At 35.0% G+C, this 22,817-nt stretch overlaps 1 protein-coding gene and 1 long non-coding RNA gene across 2 annotated transcripts in view; one reads left to right on the top strand and one right to left on the bottom strand.

Annotated features, from left to right (window-relative positions):
• Positions 1-2,555, top strand: part of LOC136846084 (uncharacterized) — a 53,491-nt gene extending 50,936 nt beyond the window's left edge. Inside the window, exon 3 of the long non-coding RNA XR_010855320.1 lies at positions 2,423-2,555. This is a non-coding gene — a long non-coding RNA (uncharacterized lncRNA). The remainder of the gene's footprint in view (positions 1-2,422) is intronic.
• The window catches only part of LOC136846083 (neuronal PAS domain-containing protein 2-like), a 376,593-nt gene that overhangs the window by 3,174 nt on the left and 350,602 nt on the right, over positions 1-22,817 (bottom strand). The window contains exons 7-21 of the mRNA XM_067116792.1: positions 21,379-21,490; positions 21,106-21,222; positions 20,273-20,447; positions 18,120-18,251; positions 17,333-17,439; positions 15,922-16,069; positions 12,880-13,422; positions 12,370-12,821; positions 10,834-10,926; positions 10,444-10,646; positions 9,164-9,398; positions 8,688-8,801; positions 6,457-6,656; positions 3,805-3,978; positions 709-990 (exon numbers count right to left, since the gene is read on the bottom strand). Coding sequence (XP_066972893.1) covers positions 709-990; positions 3,805-3,978; positions 6,457-6,656; positions 8,688-8,801; positions 9,164-9,398; positions 10,444-10,646; positions 10,834-10,926; positions 12,370-12,821; positions 12,880-13,422; positions 15,922-16,069; positions 17,333-17,439; positions 18,120-18,251; positions 20,273-20,447; positions 21,106-21,222; positions 21,379-21,490 — 3,087 coding nt within the window. The remainder of the gene's footprint in view (positions 1-708; positions 991-3,804; positions 3,979-6,456; positions 6,657-8,687; positions 8,802-9,163; positions 9,399-10,443; positions 10,647-10,833; positions 10,927-12,369; positions 12,822-12,879; positions 13,423-15,921; positions 16,070-17,332; positions 17,440-18,119; positions 18,252-20,272; positions 20,448-21,105; positions 21,223-21,378; positions 21,491-22,817) is intronic.

Genomic DNA, 22,817 nt, shown 5'->3' with positions numbered 1-22,817 from the left:
TGTAATAGCTATGGAAATGTCTGTAAAATAACAAGCCTACTTTGCAAATGATGGCACTTTCTATGTTAGCCAGAAATCATCTGTCAGTGTGACCTAAATTTTGTCATCTTAAGCTGGTTTTGTTTGATCATTGGTCACTAATTTATGATATCTTTGCATAGTACTGTAGTCTGAAAAAACCTCCCTGGAAGAGGACTTGAATACTGAATCAAAGTTATTTTACCTTATTACAATTTTATGTGTCCAAGACTTGGACCAGGTAGAAATTGTTAGAGTAACTTAATATTCTGTAAAAATCTCTCCTAGGAGGTTCTTCATGAAAAACATCATTTAGTATAAAGCAAGGCTCTCTCTCAGCAAGAAGTTAATTTTACTGATCTTGACTGGAAAAAGAATGAAGGTTAAGTAATGACAAGAATCATACCTTTAGTATAATTCTTGTCATTACTGGGGCTACCACTTACAACACATAAAGATCCATGGTAGTTGAAGCCAGGTCAGTATTAGGACACCACCAATTGTTAGAAAAAACTGTTTTTATATGCATGGTGCTATATATCAATAACTTTTGCTTCTGGATACAGTACTCAACAAAATGTTTTGCTCCTAAAAGCTAAAACCAATCAGTTTTTGTTAATATTTACATATTCTCCTATCCTGAAAACTAGTCAATAATTTATTTGAAATGTTTTATATCGTAAACCATACCTGTGCGGGACTAAGAGTGGAAACAGTAAGTGTTGAGGACTGAAGTGTGGAAGGTGTTGTTATGGTTAGAGGTTGTACAAATGAAGTAGTTGCCATGGTCCCAGCCAAACTACCCGTACCAAGGGCTACAGCCCCTCCAGCTCCTGAATGGATGGTTGCAGTAACAGGTATATTTCCAGCTGCAGGAACACCCAGTACTCCTCCAGCTCCTGACCCAACTGCCACACTATTTTGAAAACTACTGTTACTTCCTGTTGTAGCTGTAGAATATTGCACACCACCCTGAAAAAGAAGACACTATTTTGCAAACTTGGTCAAGTTAGATATAGCAGATTCTAAATATAAACAAAAGCTTTGGAAACCTCTGATGAAGGCATTTTCACTACTGTTTTAGTCTCTTTTATGTTCAGTCTACCCAGAGATCATTCTAATATGCAGACACCTTCTCTTTGACTATTACCATCAATGGACCTTTAATACCTATGTACAACTTAGTATGTTTCAGCAGGATTTTTGGCAAATAAATGACTTAACTGGCTCCTCTTGTTTTAAATTTATTTTTTTGAGATCAGGTTTGGGATTTACTTAATGACATTTTGCCTTCCTTCCCTCACAAATTTTGGACAGGGAGCTCAAGCTATTATGACATGAATCCCAAATGTGCTAAGTGTGAAGAAGAACAAACAGCACTACAGTAAGTAAAAGTTGAGAAGTATCAATCTGAAATAAATGTTTTGATAATGAGATCAAAGGAGCAGGTCAGTTTTGACAAAGCAAAATTTATATAATCAAGAGAAAAAATTCTGGAAGCAAATTTGTCAAAAAAAATAATATCAATAAATCAATAAATGACTCCCATAACCAGTAGCACTGAGTCATTACAGTGTGGAATCAAATTCTAAGACTGCAAAAATTTAGAAGCTGTGCTAGGTGAGTCTGATATGCCCTTAACCAAGTCAATCCAGAAATCTGCTACAGGGGTAACCTCAGTTTCTATAGAAAGTATCTCTTTGGAAGTCGTACTAAGAATGGCTGGTCCTACTTTTTTTTTTTTTCAGAACATCATGGCGACAATCGCCAGTCCCTTTTTTTTTTTTAAGATTTCCAGAACCTCCTGGCAACAATGGCCAGTCCCATTTTTTTTTTTCCAAGAACCTAAGTCCAGTTGCTTGCCATATAGCCCGCTGCATCTGTTAGTGCATCCTCTTCTTTGAATATAAGCTAGCTGATGCTGTTCTTTCAAAGGCAAAATACTTGTAATACAGTATACAGTGTATACAGTATACCTATGATGACATTAGATTTATTAGTGTATTTACCAGGTATGCAAACCTTTAATGACATTGGATTTATAGGTGTATTTACCACGTATGTAATGTTTATCCAGCACAGCACAATTTTCCTCAAGTTTTACAATTAATTTGATTTTTAATGTCATAGCATTTACACTCTTAATTTAAGCAAAATTTTCATTTTTTTGTGATTCAATAAGTTCTTTCCATGTGTTACAGAAATTTGTAATTCTATCTAGAATCAATAAGTTCTTTCCATGTGTTACAGAAATTTGTAATTCTATCTATTGATTTTAAACATTTTAGTATCAATTCATTCTAAAATGTAGACTAAGAAGCAAATTTTTTAGTTACTAGTTCATAAAGGGCTGATGGCCAGACTAACCTCTCTGCCATGAATGGCATTTAATTTCTATTTTCAGAGCTGCAGTACATAACATAAGACAGCACTTGAAGAACAGATGCTAATGATTATTCTCCCTGACTGCAATACCTTGTTCAATGAAAAGCCTAGTCTTCTCTTCCTTGGATGCCTAGAGATGAAGTTGTGTTCATATGCATTGGTGAACCTTTGAAATTTATTTTTGCTGGTTATCTTCATGAATTACATCTTAAATTGTGAAGGTTATTTTTTTTATTATGTATCTTTGTTTTATGAATTATTTTAAGGAGTAAGTATTTAAATATCTGTGTCCATTGCCTGAATGTACTGTATTTTGTAAAGAATTTTTATAAATAAAAATTTGTTGTAATCCTTAAAGTTTAATACAGGCACTATGTTAGTACCTTAAAGCAAAATATTTTCCTGTACTGTGCAGTATACTGTATTACCATAATGAAAGATTCAGACTTCTCTGAGGTAACATTCTTGTAGTACATGAATACTGAGGATGCTATACAAAAGTATTTCAATGTTACACATTTCTCAAAAAAAAAAATAGGCAAGGAATCTTAGATCATGGAAACTAATTTATCTGAATCAGAAGACTGCCAACTTCCATTTAAAACTGGAAAGGAATCAACCCTTGCCTTTTCCATTTTTCTTTGAAATATGTAAAATTACACTACTGTACAAACTGGTGTTTCTCTGTAGTGTATACTTTCTCCTCAAGTTATTTCTCTTTAAGCATATAATGTATAATTTTCAAGTACAGTCCTTTAACCAGACTAAATTATTTAGTCATTTCTACACTCACAGAGCTGTTTTGAACAATTCATTTTAATCTTCTCCTTAAATTAATTCCCTTCAGCTATATAATGTATAATTTTCAAGTACAGTCCTATAATCAGACTAAATTATTTAGTCATTTCAGCACTCACAGAGCTGTTTTGAACAATTCATTTTTTATTGTAAGATGAAAATTGGCAGATGACACGGCTCAGGAAGTTGAACAGCTAAGAACACATGACTAACATGAAATGTGAAAGGAAAATGCAGCTGGGGCCTAAAGACACTACAAAGATCCTTTAGCGCTGATACAGTACAGTGTGTATCCTGGGTTTAAAAAGCTTACTAATAAAATGCATAGCCAGGGTTTGACAGGCTTACTGATACTGATAGGGTATACAGTAGTGTATAGCCAGCGTTTGAAAAATTTAATGTGCATAGCCAGGATTTGAAATATTATGAGGACAGTCCTTACATAGGACATTTCGGTACAAATATATAATCATACGTGACATCATAACTTCTGCCTCACAGTCAGCTGTCTGCTAAACAATGTAACTGAACATTATATACTACATAAATCCATAAAAGTTAATATCCCATCAACTTACATTCAAAGCTAAGAAAATCTCTTACCTTATAAATCTGTTGTAAGCTCATTCCATACTGAACCATTATAAGCTGCTCGTTAACTTGCCGTAATTCTTCTTGCTGTCTTATAATTTGTTGTTGTAATTCAGCATGCTTTCTTCTTAGCTGCTCCTGAAGTTGTCTTTGATCTGGACTAAGTATAAGTGACTGCCGAAGACCCTGTGATAACAAGCAGAAGCTAAAAATTGTAGAAATTGTTATATACAAGTATACTGTCCTGTATATGGGAAAAAAAATATGAACAGTTTACTATGTAGTATTAAACCTGGCAGGTTGTACATGCTTCAATAAAAATATATCACACTTATGCAGTCTGATGCCATCAGAAGGGTAAAAATAATGCCTAAACAAAAAATTACTGTTTCTTTAGTTTTCTTACCTGAAACAACCTTTTTGAACCCCCTGGGTTAAGTAATATCAATTGAGAAACATGCCAACAAAGAGGAAACTGACACATCCATCAATAATAGACCAATAACTCTAGGTCCTCCTTAGTGTGAGCCCCAAATTTGATGTAGTCAAAGTAATTGCTCCCTTGAATGCTGTATCAGCATTCTCATTTTCTCTAATGCTTACATGTACAGGAATCAAACACATTTCAATGTTTTTAATGAAAACATACTTTTGTGGAACGAAAACTTGCTGTTGGACAAAGGAATAGTTTGGAGTTATGAAGACAAAAACATTTAAAGGAACTGCATTTGGTAGAAACCCAAAAGCAGAGAGTATGACTATTAGCGCTATAATAGCAAAAACATATGCCTTCAGAAAACAAAATTTAAATTAATAACTTTAGCTGTTGCTGTAAGGAAAGAATAAAATCTAAAAGTAAGCACTGACAAAAAGGATGGTGTATGTATCTTATTAGCAATGGAACAAGCCTTAAGATTTTAGAATTCCTAAACAACTCAACAAGAATGATGGTAGACCAACATAAAGGTTACAGCCAGACTAACTATAAATCTTTAAGTTCAGTCAGGTAACTGACTGAAGAACTGGAGTAGGAATACATGAAATAGTCCAGTGGATAAAGAATTTAGTACAGTAACTGAATATGTGCAACAATAAAAAAAACAGCCTAATCCATGGTGAACATGATGTAGCATAGATTCTAAAAAGGAAACATGATCCTTAACATAGATAAGCACAAAAATAATTAACTAAATTAGTTGAAAAAATTGAGGTCATCAAAATACTCTTGTAGGTCATACTGGAACTAATTTCTAACAAAACTCTAAACAGATAATGAAGGTCAAGTGTAAAAAGGGCATAATAAAACCCGTTTTCATGGCTTATTAGGGAAAATTGAAAGGACTGTAAGAAAAATAGTAGCAAAACTCGGGATGAGGCAGAGATCGCTAGACTTCTGATATTTAAAAGTATCCCATTAGAAAAGTAAGGCAACAATTCAAGATGCATGTAAAATGCCTGCAATTCTTGATGCAGCAAAGGTATAGGCACTGACAGAAAAATAGACAAGATTTTGTGAAGATGTGACTGCAGAATGCCAAGATTCAAGGCTGGAGTGTGTCTGAAGATCATAGTACATATGAGAAATTTGCTTAGAAATGTGGTCTCTGATAGCTAAAAAACAGGCAGATCTCATAACCTGTAATTTATTTGGACATCATGATCAGAAAGGAACGAACTGTTAGTTAGAGAAATAGAAAGACTAAGAAAATCGTGGAAAAAGGTCATAAATGAAGCCCTAGACCAGTTAAGAATCAAGTCACAAAGTGCACATGCAAAAAGTTAATGATAATGATGAGACTTATTTAGGAGAAAAATCAGTCATGACTTTAAAAAAGAATTGAGAGGTGACTGAATTTGTTTGACAACCAAAAAAATTCTAATGATGATTCATTTGAGTGACCAACTAAAAATGACAAACACAGAAGATATTTAAAGTTATGCACATTGGTGGTTGAAAAGACATCTAGTAATTCAATTCTGTTCTAATTTCTTACGTCAAACACAGAAGTTTTAAGCTGGTAATTATTCTGTGTAATGTTTGTTATCATCAATGTATTTGAATAACCTTCAGAATACTGTAATTTTAGTAATATAAAAATTAAGGCTATTAAACCTAACAGACTTTAACCAGTGTCCAAAATATTCCAGATACAAAATTCCTAACTACATACATATAACTTTTCTATATTTGCAATTCTGAATATAATTTATATAATTTTTCCAAGTTATTTTGTAAATGACAATAAGCTATGGAAAGCACTATACTGTATAGAAGTAAAAGTCTTGACAAAATTGAATACCTCAAACTTCAAAATAGAATACCAGTACTGTTATAAAATGTTGACAGTTACATCAACAAATTACAATTCTTAATACCTGTATAATGATTTTATAATAAAATCCTTATCTGTACCTGAAGATATTTTCTCACTTTGTCATATTTCTCATGTTCTAATTCTTAAGAAATCTGTGAGCAATAAAAATATACCAATTTACTGCAAGCAAGAAGGTGTCTTAATTTAAATTATATTTGCTGTCTTTAAACAATCTAACTCTCAAGATTTAAAAACCTTGATGTGCCATGCTTGTGCTAAAACAAATATTTTAATTATAGAAGTGAATACCTAATAAAATCCTAAGATTAGCAAGATATAAAAATATTACCTCAGTGGCAGATGCTGCTGGGAGTTGGACGGAGAGGTTAGTAACAACAGGGTTGATGGGAATGACTGGAGAGAAGGGCACAGTAGCCACTTGAAGTACCTGAGTAGGCACTGGTGAGGAGCCACTGACTGACACAGTGCTAGCTGTTGGACCAGTCCCACTACTCAAATACTGTTGCTCTACACTGCCGAAATTATTACCTGTAAAATACGACAGTTCTAAAATCCATAATACTATACACAAAGCAGTTACGGATTAAATGGACAAATGTTACACAGATCAAGTCTTTGGAGATACTAGGGATAAAATAAAATATATACTCAAGTTATCACAGGTGTATGTATGTGACTTGGTCCTGAGAAAATGGGCTTCAGCAAAAAAAAAAAAAAGGTCACCTTGCTTGCAGAAGAGCAAGTAAGGTACAGATTGCTAGTTGGAGATTAGTAATTTCAAGAAAGAATATCTAATTATTATTTTTTATTTTACATTAATAAGTTCTCTCCACTGTCTTCTGCCCAGTGCACTTCTATTTTCCCACAGGATGCGAGTGTTCATGCATACCAGTTTTCAGTGCTAAAGACTAACTGTTCCTCTCCTTTTCTCATACATCACCATATAAATTCAATTATCAAGATCTCAATTTAAATGCCAGTTTTTCTTCCTGAAGTCTATAACTATGAGTTATAGCATTTTGTATTACCACCTATTCAAAAACCACATTTTCTATGGCTCTCATGCTTAAAAGTATTACCATTAATTGTTAAGTAAGTCTACCTGGGTACCCAAGCGCCTCTACAACACCCATTTAATCGTCTGTCTTTGTACTCTGTAAGATGCCTTCCCAAGATGCACAAAATATAACCATGTTCTCATATGACAATTGACTTGCGGCTGCCTCATAACAGACCTGCAGCATGTTTTGAGTTTCCTTTTAAATTAAAAAGTCAAAGTCAGAACTTCCAGCTTTACAATTTCTTTGCAAACCTTCTTCCAACACTTTCTCCCATATTTGCATAGCATCCTCCTGCAATCTCACTCAAAACAATTCACACTGCAGTGAAATCCAATTTCCTTTGTTCATTAATATCAAAATTTGTGATACTCATTTTTTTTTAACCCACTCTTCTGGTTCCATCTCTTCTTGTCATGCTTTCACATTTTCTGGTCAGCAGGTCTGTGACTGGTTTTTCTGACAGCTTTCAACATGTTTCTTGTTTTTACTGATGGTCCTAAAACTTTACCATTTTTTATCATCTTCCGGATTCTCATAACCTCTTCTTCAGACATCACAATCTCTACTAATCCTCTGTTAAGTCATCAAGTTAAACTTAAAATTTATGTTTCGTCTCGTCTTTCAATAGATTTTCAAACCACTGCCTTAACAGGATTATCATTTCTTTCTTTTCATTTTTCATTTTTCCATTTTATTTTTTTACATACTGTTCTATTTACATGTTTTGTCTTTCCATTTCTAATTTAGTAACTCAAACATGAGATTTTAAAAATTAAATTTACATTTTAGTACCAATGTTTCTATGTGCCTTATCCTACAGTCAGCAGCTCACCAGCCATAGACATGCAAAAGGTAGGCTCTTTTACTTTTGCTTTTAAAAATAGATTTTAGTTTTAAAAAATCTCCTTTGTTTCACTAAACTCAACCAGTTTACTTGCGTCTCAGAACCTATTTAGGTAGGAAGGCCTTCCTGTTATGAGTACGAAAATTTAAATCAAGATACTGAGGTAAGCAACATTCTAAATGAAAAAGGAGAAATATCAAAAGATCTTTTATGAATGAGGGTTTGCAAGCCAGACTGAAACCTTGCAGTAGGGCCATAAAATCTCTGGTAAAAGATGGACAAAAAGATCCCATCAGCCATAATGCAATTGTTACAGAGGCTGGAAGTTTTCTTTCACAAGCCTATGTTTACAAATCTCACTTAAATGAAAACAGTAATTGTTACAAATCTTGATAGCCTTGAAAGTATAACAGTAAAATATTTTAAAGGCAGGAAATTCCTTAAACATGACAACTATTGTGTTAGGTGGCTTCATGTGCTTACAAGAAAGTTGCCAGATAGTACTTTTATAGCCAGTTGTCAGAAAGTATTTGGAAAAGACTGCAAAAATATAATGAGTGACCGTTCACCACCAAAACATAATGCAAGGATACACTAAAATCAAAGTGCACTTCTACTAATAAGAAAAAGAAAAATCTAAAAATATTTCTCAACCTTGTTGTTGCTGAGGCTGCTGTACTTGTTGACATGCTGTAGAAACTGCACAAACTTGCCCTACTGCATTTCCCGTGGAACCACCTCCACCAACTCTTACCCCAGATGTTGACCCTGCAAAGATAAATAACATCAGTGGCATATACTTTTTTATACATTGAAAATTGTATTATCTTCCATACATTTTAAATCTTTGTCATGTTAATTTTAAAACAAACCCAAAGACATATGCTGTACTGTACTTCTGTTGCATTCTGAATTTCCACAATATCTTAAATGTTAAAATTCTTTTACCTCTGATTCATACATGATTCTACCTGTCCAAATTTTCCCTGCCACTACTGCAGTAGATATTTCATTAAAATTAGCATTTCTTCATATACAATTGTCTGGTTGATGTGAACTTATTATCCTACAACTCCAGTACTATATTAACTAGGGCTTTAAAGCAAAGGATTAGCATCACAATACTATACCTGAGTTATGAGAGCTGCTTGCACTACCACTGGGCGATGCAACCATCATATGTATAAACTGGTCTTCTTTTTTATCTTCTTCACAAGACCCCGACATTCTCGATGAAGAAAGTGAACGTGATATCTCGGGTGGCAATTCTATTTTTCGATAATACCTTTCTTTATTACTTGATTTTGAACCAAAGTGTAACGTGGTCTCCTGTCGAGAGAAAATACCTTCAAAGTACTCTCTTTTCTAGGAACAATATGAAAGAAACAATATACAATATTAAACTTATGAAAGAAGTAATGTAGTATTAAACTTGCAAATTAACATTCTTTAATAACAGTAAATCCAAATTTATTTTTATCTTTCCAGACAGCAACACTAAAAAAATTGCTTGACTACTTATACACAATGACAATGGTATGGGAACTGCAGAAACTGTGGAGCACCCCTCCTAAAGATCTCTGTCTTCCACTTAAAAAAAAAAAAAAAAGAAAAATTTCCATAGTAACACCCCACACTACCAGAATAAACAGCATGGAAAAGCAATGCCCTTATGATTGCATGGGACAATCTGGAGGTCTAGACCTTCCCCTGTTCCCTTGAATAGGACTGGTCCTATAAAAATTTAGGCTTTTAAGCATGTCCATAGGACACTAACATCCCCACTTACCACAAGAAGCTTTGTTTGCATAATTACTGATAAGAGACTAGCCAGCTTCTAGAGCAGACAAAATTGCTCTGCCACACTCATTTCTGCAGATAACACTGAAACCTTTCCCTCAGTCTTCACGCTTAGAGGTTAGCATTAGTGGCCTCCTTAAGAGAGGATTTTTGCCAGATACCACCAAGGAAATTGCCAATCCAGCCAAGCAATCCACTTCCAAACACTACCAATCAAAGGGGAGTTTTTTGTGACTGATGAAGCAGATGGGAACATGTTTGTTTATACTAACAGCATGTCATAGATTTAACTGACTTTCCTAATTTCTTTGCATGATTGCTGTCCAATTTTCATGTACGCACTGTCCTTCTAAGTGCTTGAATTTTAAAATAATTAGATGTCTCTCCTTATATTTATATTTATTAGAGACCCAATGGTTTTAAAATACTTTGTGTTTTGTATATCATATAATATTTCAATGTTTTATAGTTAACCTTAAGTAAATTCTAGGTTTTGTCTATGTTTAGTTGCTGATAAGGAGCATCAGGTTAACTTAGTTACTTTATATGCCTGCAGTTCATTTCCCACTGCCAATAGCTTATGTTAAACGCAAACATGAATTCATTTTACCTGTTGCATCGACCCATGAGAAACGTGGGAATTTCCAGAGATATCGGAGCAGGGGGAGGGAGGCGGTGCGAGATCATCTATCAATAAAGGAGGCGGCTCCCCTTGTGAATGTTGCTGTTGTAATGGATGATGTATGCGAGTTCTTTTACAACTCAAACCACCATCACTTAAACTGCCACCTCCACTAAACTGACTAGATTCTGCTGAGAAAAGAAAAAGCAATGCAAAAGTTCAGAAGAATGGCTACTGAAGATTATTTGATTTGAAAAACTTGTTCCTTTTATATTAAACATTTATAATAAAAAAGCATCACGAATAAGGTTTTAACTAACACAGGAAAAAAAACCTGAAATGCCAACATATTTTGTATTATAAAAAGTAAATACCTACCTTTACGTAGATTTGACCTGCTAAAGTGGCCCCCCCAACTTTTGGTAGGAACCTTAGACTTCATGGGCTGACTGGTGTCCATTATTCCATCATCTGTCATGAAAATAAAATTATTGAAGTTATAATAAATTAAAGTTAATCAGGAATATGCCAGCTTTTTCTGTTTTGGAAAGAGTAATTCTATGTGTAATAGAATTAACTCATCTGAAATTATAAGCAACAGAAATGAGGCTTCCACTGTTGATGTAAATTCAGTCCAAACTGTTTAGGAAAAGGATAAATCTCTTAGCATCTCACTTTTACATCCCTACAGTGAGTGAGTCAGCCATGCCCAAAGCCAGGTTTGTTTCCCTGGTTTGGTGCAGTGTCAATACTCAGCATTTCTTAGTACTGTATTTACAAACCTCCTGGCACCACTATCTCTTTATGACACTTATCCTGTACAGTACAAAAAGTCACCCAGCAAAAAAATTAATAATAAATAAAAACATATTGATCAGCTTTAAGACTTTTTGTTTTTGGTATAAGAACCAAGAATTTGCTTCACCATTTAATAAGGAACAACAGTTTCCCTGAGATGAATTCCTTTCACGGTTAAAATGAAACCTTCCTGGCTGTATTATTAATGTTCTACTGCTTTACTGCAGTGCCATGCATTAGTGCTTTAGTGCTTGCATTGCTGTATGCATGTATATATTTTTTATTGATTCTCTATTATTATTTAGTCATTATCTGTCTCTGTTTTCTCTCTTTTTCAAATACATGTATGGGCATTCTATTCTGTTGAAACTTGGTTTGCAAGTTACTGCACTAGGCTAGTTCCATATACATGTTTGCTTAGGCTCAGTGATAATAAGAATACAGTACTACTACTCCTAATAATAGCAATACAGGAGACAAATATAACCTTCTTGTGTAGTTAATTTTTTAAAGTATATATCTGTTACAACACTAAATTCTTTAGCTTTCAAAGGGTCCTGTCCTCTTCATCAGAAGAAATCAAAGTAAAAGTTAATCTCAAGCTTTCTGTTCTTGTATGCTGTTCTCCCAGATCTTATACAGCATCCACTTTTATTTACCCATAGGATTCAAGGAGCAGAAGGCCTTCAAAGTTAAAGAATTCTGTAGCTAAGCACAATACAGTACTTAAAAAAATAAAAGAGGGGTCTGTCAGATGTAAATTCTAAAATCAGGACATATTTAATGACTGCAAGAAACATTTTGCCATATTTACCACCTAACTGAAATGGGTGGTTATAGTCACATCTAAGCATAAATTGCATAAAGACTGCTTTTTACTACAGTATTTGAACCTTGATCACCCAGAAATCTTGATCTGTACCTCTAACATTAATGCGTGTTCTTAATATTTCCATTTTTCCACATACTGCATATGGAATAAATAACTCTATCTTGGTGATATTTTGGTTGCAGCAAAACTTCACTCAAGTCATTTTTTTATATTAATTATAGAATTAGTATTGTATAAAGCTCTACAGGTATAAAATCATGCAATAAAGGAATACAAACACTAACCTGAAAGTGCTTTTTGTGGCCACGGTGATTGATCCCCTCTCATGTGCTGAGGTACTTGGGGTGGTGTGTATGCAGAATGCTGACTATTTGGAGACACTGGGCCAGGAGATTGTTGTGCGACATTTAAAGTATCTCGTAATCTTGCTACACCACCTTCTTGCTGTCTGTTTTGATGATGGACTACAGGAGATTTTGGAGGAGGGGGAGCTGGGGCTGCTAATTGTAGTGTTTGTTGCGGCATACACTGTGTCATGTGTTGCTGCTGTTGTAGATGCTGTTGTAACTGCTGCTGTTGTAACTGTTGCTGTTGTTGCTGCTGCTGTTGTTGCTGCTGCTGCTGCTGCTGTTGCTGCTGTTGCTGCTGCTGCTGCTGCTGTTGTTGTTGTTGTTGCTGCTGTTGCTGTTGTTGCTGCTGCTGCTGCTGCTGTTGCTGCTTGTTGCTGCTGCTGCTGCTGCTGCTGCTGTTGTTGTTGTTGTTGCTGCTGCTGCTGCTGCTGCTGTTGTTGTTGCTGTTGCTGCTGCTGCTGCTGCTGCTGCTGCTGCTGTTGTTGTTGTTGTTGTTGTTGTTGTTGTTGTTGTTGTTGTTGTTGTTGTTGCTGCTGCTGCTGCTGCTGCTGTTGTTGTTGTTGTTGTTGCTGCTGCTGCTGTTGCTGCTGCTGCTGCTGTTGCTGCTGCTGCTGCTGTTGCTGCTGCTGTTGCTGCTGTAGATGTTGAATATGCTGTTGCTGATTTTGTGTGAGAGGTAGGTGAGTTTGTGGAATATTATGTTCTTGGTGTTGATGCTGTAAGAGTAAATGAGAAGGGCCAGGTTGAGGTGTTCTAGCTGGCTGCAAACTAGTGTCCTCCTCTGAGAGCTGAGACTGGCTATGTTCCTGTACACCAGAAACTGATACAGACACTCCCACCCCTACACCAGTTTGACCAGACATAGAATTTGTACCAGACGGTCCTGCACCACTGAGTCCCATACTACTTTCTGACTGATTAATTTCAAGTTCAGATAATCCATTGGGCATTTGCTCCTTTACAAGTTCTGCTTTCACATCACTGTAACTAAACAGAAAATTAAGAGTAAATAAAATGTACAAAAACAGCATTCAAAATAAAACATCATTAAAAATGTTTACACTGTACTGTATTCACATTCTTTACTTTGTTATAAATGCAATGTCACACACTTTGATTTTCACCAGTTTAAGTTTTTCCCAATACCAAGTATAAAAGAACAATGAAGAAAAAACGATGAATAATCAGTGATTAGAGTAACAAGTGGCAGAATGTATAATTTACTTAAATTGAAGAGTATTTAGTACTTTAGTTTACAAAGGGTTGCCATGTCATGTGCTATGTGTCTAGTAACACTTAGAGAGCTGGTGACTCTAGCAAGGCCTCACCATGGATATTTTGATTATGGATTTTAAAAAGGGAGTACACTCTAAGAATAACCTGAAGTAATTTCTTCAGCAAACTAGATAACACTGTGCTCCACATTCATTAAAGCTAGCCATATTTATATCAAAGGTGTTGATTGAAACAAGCTAGAATGAGTAAACAGAGTAAACAAACAACAGAAGATGCACCAGTGCTGTACACAGCAATCAAACAACCAATCAATCTTCCTGTGTCAGTTCATCATAAAATCCTGCCCTTTGAAATTACTAAGGAACTATCAGATGCAACTCTAAAAATTCCAGGTTGCTGCTATCATCCTTGTGATCAGATTCCCAAAGAGATAATACAGCACAAAGGTCATGAGAACTGTATGAACAGAACCAGTGAGTTGTTTACTGTGAATGGGGAATATCCTCTTCAGAGAGCACAGGCATCAGTGACTGTATAAATGTATGCATTAAGGGAAAGTGAGCTTAGCATCAACCTATGAGGATACCAAACCAAATTAATGAACTCAAATCATCTAAGCATCTAACCAAGCCAGGAGAGGTTTGAGAGCATTAAGGAGAAGGTTTCTACTGGGTGACTACAGAGGAAAGAAAACTCAACTTTGACCATACAGGTCACCTGGTGACAAACCAGAATTCTATGATGAAGGTTAACAGATTCAGTAGCCCTGAATTGCAAAAGGTCACTCTCAAAAATAATACAGAAACAAGAGGAAGAATAAAATTTCTACATTTCTACCCCTGTATTAGGGTATGGAGAGAGGAGTAAAAAGAGCAGAAAGAGTTTTTTTTTTACATATGCTCAAGAACCTAGGTACAAAACTATCATCACTGCAACAGCAAAGGAGTTAAACAAAACATGAAACCAATGAAAGTTCAGCATGACAGGGGAGATGCATAAGAGAGGACCAATGGGGGACCTGGATTTCTATATGGTCCTTCACACAGAGAAGCCTTTCTCATAAAGGTAGATAAATAAAAATAAGCAATGGAAGTAATGGCAAAAGATGGGCTTTTTAAGGCTTTATCAGGTGGATTTACATAATAAGACAGCGAAAAATTGAGCCATTCTGAGATGAAATAATAGACATTCTTTCAGATGAAAATGAGAAAGCTGACATGACTACATTTACTACCTCAGCAAGTTTAACTGTGTATGACAATAATCATATTTAACTTTGAAATTTCACTTTATTTTCTAGCCTATGACTAACACATCTCTTGTCAACTTCCCAATTTGTAACATGATCTTTCCAACATCCTCTAATCAGGAGTCTTAGCTTTTTAAGTCATATATGTTCAACTATCAAGCTCCATTTTCTTTGTCTAGAGTAGTGCATGCCTTCTACAGGCAATATAAATTTTTCCTTTGATAACTAATTAGACACTCTTATTTGAGCAGCAGTCAAGCAATCTCATTCCACTTCATCCAACCTGTTGCTATGCCTTTTCTTGATACACCCATAAAACCCACTTTACAATCCTGGGGTCCCAAGTCAAGAGAAATGCTCTGCCTGTTGTAAGGTCTGTCCTTACATCACAACACACTCATTCACCTTCCTCTCTTCTCATTTGGCTTTCTTACACATTTTAGGCATCAATCAACTCCAAATACATACTGTATAAATAATTAATATAGCAAAATACACTGCAGTGCTACATTTTAAAATCTAAAGACTGCACAATATCAAAAAAAATTCGCACAACACACGTATTTAAATAAGTAGGACAGTTGATGTCTAAAAATTCTACTAGGCAGAGAAGACAAACTTTACTTTACCTATAAAATAAAGTTAATTTGTTCATTAACCAAATCCCCATGTACCATATATGTAATACCTAAATGATTGTTAAAGACAACATATATGGCATACATAAATCCACAACATTCACCTTTTCCAAACAATGCACTGAGGAATGCCATATCATTATTTGCATATCTGTGCTGCCTTTATCCAGAGTAAAGAAGATGAACAGATGGTGCACACTTGACAAGCATAACATCTGTGAATGGTGGAGGTACCATGGTAGACATGTAACATAAAGAACATTCCTGAACTTCAGAAGGAATGTCTTTACTAAAAACATAATCCTTGCACTGTAAGCAGTGTGACTTCCAGTAATAAAATTTGATAAAAAAAAAATAACATACCTTACAACTGTATTGGTACAAACAATGAATTCTGGCTTGGAATTCCACTGATGATAAGTAATGTAATACTGGGTTTGCAACCATATCCATTGTTGTCCTTTGGTCAAGAATCTGTAGTAACAAGATGTTCCCTTTCCAGTCTTCATTACTGTGAAGAAAAAATGTCATAACTAAAGATTCTCAAAATTTACAGTAATTAGCTTCTCCATCCATTAACTTCAAACCTTTAGAGCAAAACATTTATCAGTACAGTAATCAATTTATTAAAAAGACAGAGAAGTAACTTTGCAGTGAAGATCAATTCAAGCTGAAACATAACTCTGACAAGGATATCATTGAGATACAATCCTTGCATTCATACTACAATAAAAAGCCTATGTAGAATTAGAACAGCACCATGGCCTAGAAACTGCATGCATAAAAAACATCCCTATTAACATACTTAGTACAGTAAGTACTGTAAATGACAAAATTCATTCCTACTGTCAATGGTACAGTATGCTTGCTAAAGGAACCATACTGTGTAAATAAAAATGAAAATAAAGCTTAAAACCATACTTTACATAAATGGACACATTATATTATTAAAAACAAAAGCGCTACAATAGTATGATCTACAATGATTATAGGTTCATTAGCTGGAATTGAAGATTTCATCTCAGTTGTAATGTACTGGAACCTATTAATTTTGTAAGACTAATTCTGAAGAGCAGCCCATGAACAATGTTTCATCAGTTAACCTTTTTACACCTGATACAATAAAATATTCACTATGCACAATCCTTCCTTCTTCAAAATAATTGTCTTATATAAAAAGGCTTTTGCCTACTTGTAACTCCTATAAACCTTAAAAATTTTATTGCTTTATTATCTCATTGTATCAAAACTGGATGACAATATTTACAGTAATGCCTATACACATTTACAATAAGCAATAAGCTGTGCCTCCAAAATTATACCACATAAATTTGCAAAAAATGCAACAAATCTAAAACTACTTTAACAGACAATCCTGGAGGAAAAATGATTTCAAGCATGTAAATAAATTGTTGATAAAACAATCTGTCAATGATACAAGTGATGAAAACAATGTACTGTAACAAATATGTTAACACTCAGATGTTTCTGGCAAATAATAAGCCCAAATAACTAAACACACTAGGAGAAACAAAAAAATATACAGAAACTGGTCTCATACTTGCAATAACACAAAGGTATTGGGTGTAAGTACTTTAAAAAGGTGTGTGATGAATCGATGCATTTTATGTTTTACAGATCATGCCAGATTTTGAGACATTATCTGGGTTTTGAAAGCTTTGGGTGCTCTCTGACCTATTTCTTGATCAAGGCTCATATAATACATTGATTTTATTACCATACATAATTGCAGGACAAAATTTTGTAAGCTCACATTGTTCATGGCATGATGCGACTTTGTCCAGATCTTCTACGTGATAATAGTCATACCCCGAAGTTCCTAACACTTCAAATGGAAGGTAGCCAATGATGGTAGGAGCTCTGTGAAGAAAAAAAACAGATGGTTATAAAAGAATTCAAGTAAGACCAAACAGCACCAATATGTTGATATATAAGGATTCATCGTAATTCATTGGCTATCTTGTTATTTAAATGTCATTATGTTACTCTTCTAATTGAATGTCAAATAAATTCTTAATCACTTATGGTAATTAAGGGATGAATGTAACCCCTTTAAACTAACCCAAATTAATAAACAACAGTTTTTCTCTTGTGCCCATAAATTCGAATATTCAGTTGCTAGCAAAATTAATGAGAATATATTAACATCCACCTTAATGTTTAGAAACATAACTATTTTTCTTCACTGTGATTAATGTCTCATAATTTGTGAAGAAAAATGCATATAGAATACAATGGCTGAACACACATTACCTGTAAAAATTCCTGTAACCATTTTGAACAGACAACTTTTTGTTATATGACATTCTGACAGATTTTCAAGAAATGCTGTCATACTAAAAAACTTAATATCATTTAAAATACAACTGTTTTGTACTAATCTTGAAAAGTATTGTACTAAAAAAATACAATACTATCTATATTTTGAATGATACACACACTAAAAGAAAAAACAAGTCTCCAAAAATGATTAATTGTTATATGCTCAGCATGTTCACATTTGCCTTACTTGGAATTAAATAAAAAAAAGTTTTAGTTACCTGTGGTCTAGAAAAAGAAATTTCCATTCTAAACTGTGTCTTGAAGTAAATTCTGTTTTACTTGGTTCTATTATCATCATTTCCCTAACCAGCTGTGGCCGTTCCAGTCGACCAATAGCCACAAACACTAGCCTGCAAACAAAGAAAAATGTCAGTTAATTCAAAGTAAATATCTAATAACAGAGAACTACATACATTGTTGACAGCTTGCATTATAGCCTTGATGAAAAATTATTACAGTAAAGTTCCTAATTTAATTTAAAACAATTCAGTACCAAATCTCCCAACTGTTCGGGTGGGTAGCCTTACCTCTGCGATATATTTAACACTGATGACAATCTCAGTACTGGACTTATTGTATAATCATATCCTGTCACAGTTAAGATTATCTTTGCAATGAATACTATTTTTGTGATATGGCATGCTTGCAAAACATAAGATCAGTGTAAACCATCACTAAGAAATTATATTAAAAATTCAGCAATTTTCTTTAAAAAATACACACCACTTATTTTACCATGCCAATAAATAAATAGCTAATAAGCCTAGTAAAAGAAGCAAGAGCTCCTTCTGTAGGAAAACCCCATCTAACCTGATATTTTCATCCTATGAAAATACAAGAGAGCAAAATGACGGATGTGTTCTAACATGTCCATTATACTATTGCAAACTCTGATTCTGATTACAGTAATGTTTATTAAAAGTTTTTGAAGTGACATTACGCACTAGGTAAGTAAAGACCTGGAAACCTAGGTTATGTTGGTGGTGGGCAGTGAGGACCTAGCACTTTAGGTTAAGTAGCAACCCTATTATTTGTATTAATTTACAGTGCCCTAGGCTGGGTTAGGTTGGGGGGTTGTCCATGGCTAGGTGAGGCACCAGCACCCTACATCAGGTTAGGTGGGGCCTGTACAGATTGACAGGAGCAAAGGGTCCATGTCCGCCCCACCAACAGAAGGGCCTGGTATCCTACACAAGGGTAGGTGAGGTGGCAGCTAGATTAGGGACCAAGTAAAGACCAGACCTCCATATGCATTAGGTTTGGTAAAATCCATCCTTATATTTCACTCATTTTGTTTTTCTCCATCTCACTTTAATCCCCGAATTGTAGGAAATAAGGGGGAGAGGGGTCTGGTATCTAGGCTAAAACTACTCAGTTGTTTACAAAATGAACCTGAGAAACATGCAGTGCATTAAACATTAAAGCACAGCAAGTTCATATCTTCATCACCTGAATGCGATTATGGTTTTAAAGTAAAATTATACCCATCATTTCTTCCTTTATTATGTTTTCTTATATTTTGGTCTCATCAATGAATGTTTCCCCAGCTGCTTTCAGCAGACTGCTGGTGCAGTAATTTTTTATGATCCTGAAACTACTATCTTTCAGCTAAAGAGGAACTTGTACCTTTTCAGATACCACCTCCAATGTTTCCTCTAGTATATCAACATCCTTCAATTTTTTAAGTGGTACTGCTAATATCGATCCATTACTACTTCCACTATATATTATTCTGTTATGTGCTTAGTTGCTTTTCTATCCTTTCTGTCTTCAACCAACTACAGTACTTCCTTTAGAAATTTCTTGCCTCAGCATTGTTCAGATTCTGATTCTACTGTTCCCAAACATTCTTCTCAGTTCTTGTTATATAAATGCATAAAACAAAAAACTTATGGAGGCCATTGATGACAGGAGGCCATTGATGACAAGAGAGAAAACTCCCAAGGGGCAGCAAGGCTACGCATAAAAAAATTAATGTGTTAATTATCAGGGGCAAAAATAGCCAAATGGCAATAACCACCAATATCTTAAGCATTATAGCTTTGCCACAAAAAAGGGGAAGACTGCACGAGGTAACATTAAGTAACATTGAGGTTTAAGGGCGCACATGACTGCCTAATGGACACTGTCAGCAGTTTTCTACCTATGCCTGGGACTAGTGGGAACACTCTTCGGATAATCATCATCAGATCTATGGCACAGCTGGCAGGGGATTTTTCTTCAGCATGAAGAGAAGACTGTAATTTTTTAATTTAAAGGAAAGCTGCCTGATTAAATAACCTACAACGTTATCTTTACAAGCATTAACAGCAATACAAATACACAAGACAAAATACACAACTCAATGCAAAAGCCTTAAAGTAGTCCTCACTTCGTAGTTTCCTGAGATGGATTAGTCTGTACAAGAGAGCTCTGACAGAGACCAGAACCAGCATTACTGCTACCAGTAACTCCTCCCCCGGCATTACCACCGAACATACTTCTACTACAGCTACTAACTGATACCGAATCTTCAGCCTCGCTGCAGCTGAAGTCCAAAACGCCATCTAGAGAGAAAAATAAAATCACATACTATTATCACACTTAAATAACTTCGGTTTTCCTGGAAGTACTCGCTAAGGCGAAAAGCTTCTCGAATGGTATCAAATATGATGAAAGTGACAATACAGGCAGTCCCCGGTTAACAGCGGGCTTGGTTAATGGCGATCCGGTTTTATGGCGCCTGTTTAGCGACGAAAATCCGCAATTTTCGGCGCCGAAAATCGCCGATTTCCGCTTATCGGCGCCGATAATTGGGTATTGGCGCCGATGCATACCTAACAGAAGTGCCGATAACAGAAAATCGGCGCTGATAAGCTCCGATAGCAGCGATTTTCGGTTATCATCACACCCCTAGAATGGAAACACACCCCAACCCCTCCCCCGCCAATAACCGGGGACTGCCTGTAAAAGGAATTGATAATGACTGATAGTGACTGATAATGATAACTCATTAAACAGAAATTCAGTGATCCAAAAATAGTTACAATTATTGTTCTGTAAAGTTAAAAAATAACAAAACAGAAAAAATATTCATTTAAGATACAAGCAAAATAAGGTCAATTGTGGAATACTGTACTTTAACCAAAACTCTCTGCATATCACAGATGATAAATGCTCAAGTAATGTTTAATCAAACGAGACCAGTATTATGGTGGTACTAACCTTCACTCGGACAGCTATAACGTTCAAAATATCCCATTAAGTGCACTCGCTCATAATTTGTGGCATCCGATGAGTTTATTGTCCCTCTTCTGAGATGGACCGCTATTGTATATTTTTCTGGAAAAAAAAAAGGAATTTTTAACTCATTTAACAATGAAGAAAATAAAATATACAAGGGTTCATAACCTGCTCTTCTTATTTCCACAGAATAACTTACGAATGCGTGAAATATATATTTATCGATTACTAGTGTGGCAACTGAAAACAACATACCTTTTGTATTGTCGAAACAGGTACTAGGATTGGGCGCTAGAGCAGGGTTAGAGAGAAATCTTCTCATTTCCCCTCTCTCCTCCTCCAACATCAAGTCATATAACGGGGTCCCCTGCTAGATCACTCTGAAAACGAAACATGGCTCAAAATTACATGCATATATATATATATATATATATATATATATATATATATATATATATATATATATATATATATATATATATATAACTTGGCATAGGAAACTCCTAATCATCAGCGGCTTCACTTTTCCAACTCCACAGGCTCACTGCACTATTCGTATGTACATTTTTTACTTTCCCATACTTCTTGGGTATTCAAACTCTTCCACTCCAATACTTCTGTAGACCATCTTGCCAGTATTTTCTCGGTTTCCTTCACTCTTACCAACCTTCCGAATTTTATTCACTTAAGCATACTCATTATCATCACTGTAAACATCATCTCTTTATCTATACAAGCCTTTTTTGACAACTGGTGGTCTATTTCCCTGTTTATGACACAAACAGTCCAATTCAACGGGGCTCACATCCAGACTTTACTTCCACAAAGGAGAATTGGTTTTGCAATCCCTTTCATTCCATTGTTCTCCTCCAAACAAACTCTTCTTCCCCTTACTGACCTTTTACAGAGATCCTATTACCTTCCTTGCTTGACATTTTCTGCGAGTTCCCTCTTCTTTCACCCTGCCAATATCTATTACATTTAATCCAAAATACCTATCTGAATCAACCGCTTCCAAGGCTTCAATTGCCACAACAATATCAACAATATTCACTTCTCTTTCCTTGGGGTTTACATTTCCTTTCAAAATTTTTATTTTGCTAGAATTCACTTTCAACTTTATTTACTTCCAAATGCTTCCTCTTTCTCTGCCAACTACCTTTACATTTAAACCACCCGACACAACAAACCTTTCATGTTCTCTAAACTCTCCCAGAAGTAATCTCTTTCATTCTATCCACCTCTTGCTCATACATACTTACATACAGTTAAAGTTAAATGTGGTAGTAATCGCTGTGTTACTTTTTTTTCTCTCTGGAGAACTGACAATGGCTTTTCATCTTGTCAATAATGGAACTGTATCTCTGGCTTGCATCAACTTAGAGCCAAATAGAATTAATCTTTTAAGACTGGTCAAATTAAAAAAAAATTAAAGTACTTTTCTTTTCTTATATGAAATGTGCCTCGAAAAATCGATTACTTAGAAAACAGCGAGTAATTTCTATAGTCTAATTATATCTATGTATTGAAACACTCCTATAAATCAAAATCAAAATTCAATGATATAATTAATGAATGGATACACTGCACTTATCGATAATGCATTTCATTATATATACAAGTCACAAAGGAGGAATATCATAAATGTTCATTAAAAGTAATTAAAAGAAGTGAGATGAATGACAGAGCTAAAA

Source organism: Macrobrachium rosenbergii, chromosome 14, assembly GCF_040412425.1.
Source record: "Macrobrachium rosenbergii isolate ZJJX-2024 chromosome 14, ASM4041242v1, whole genome shotgun sequence".
Lineage (NCBI taxonomy): Eukaryota > Metazoa > Arthropoda > Malacostraca > Decapoda > Palaemonidae > Macrobrachium > Macrobrachium rosenbergii.
The sequence above is the reverse complement of the archived record's forward strand: the minus strand, read 5'-3'. Positions and strand labels throughout refer to the sequence as shown.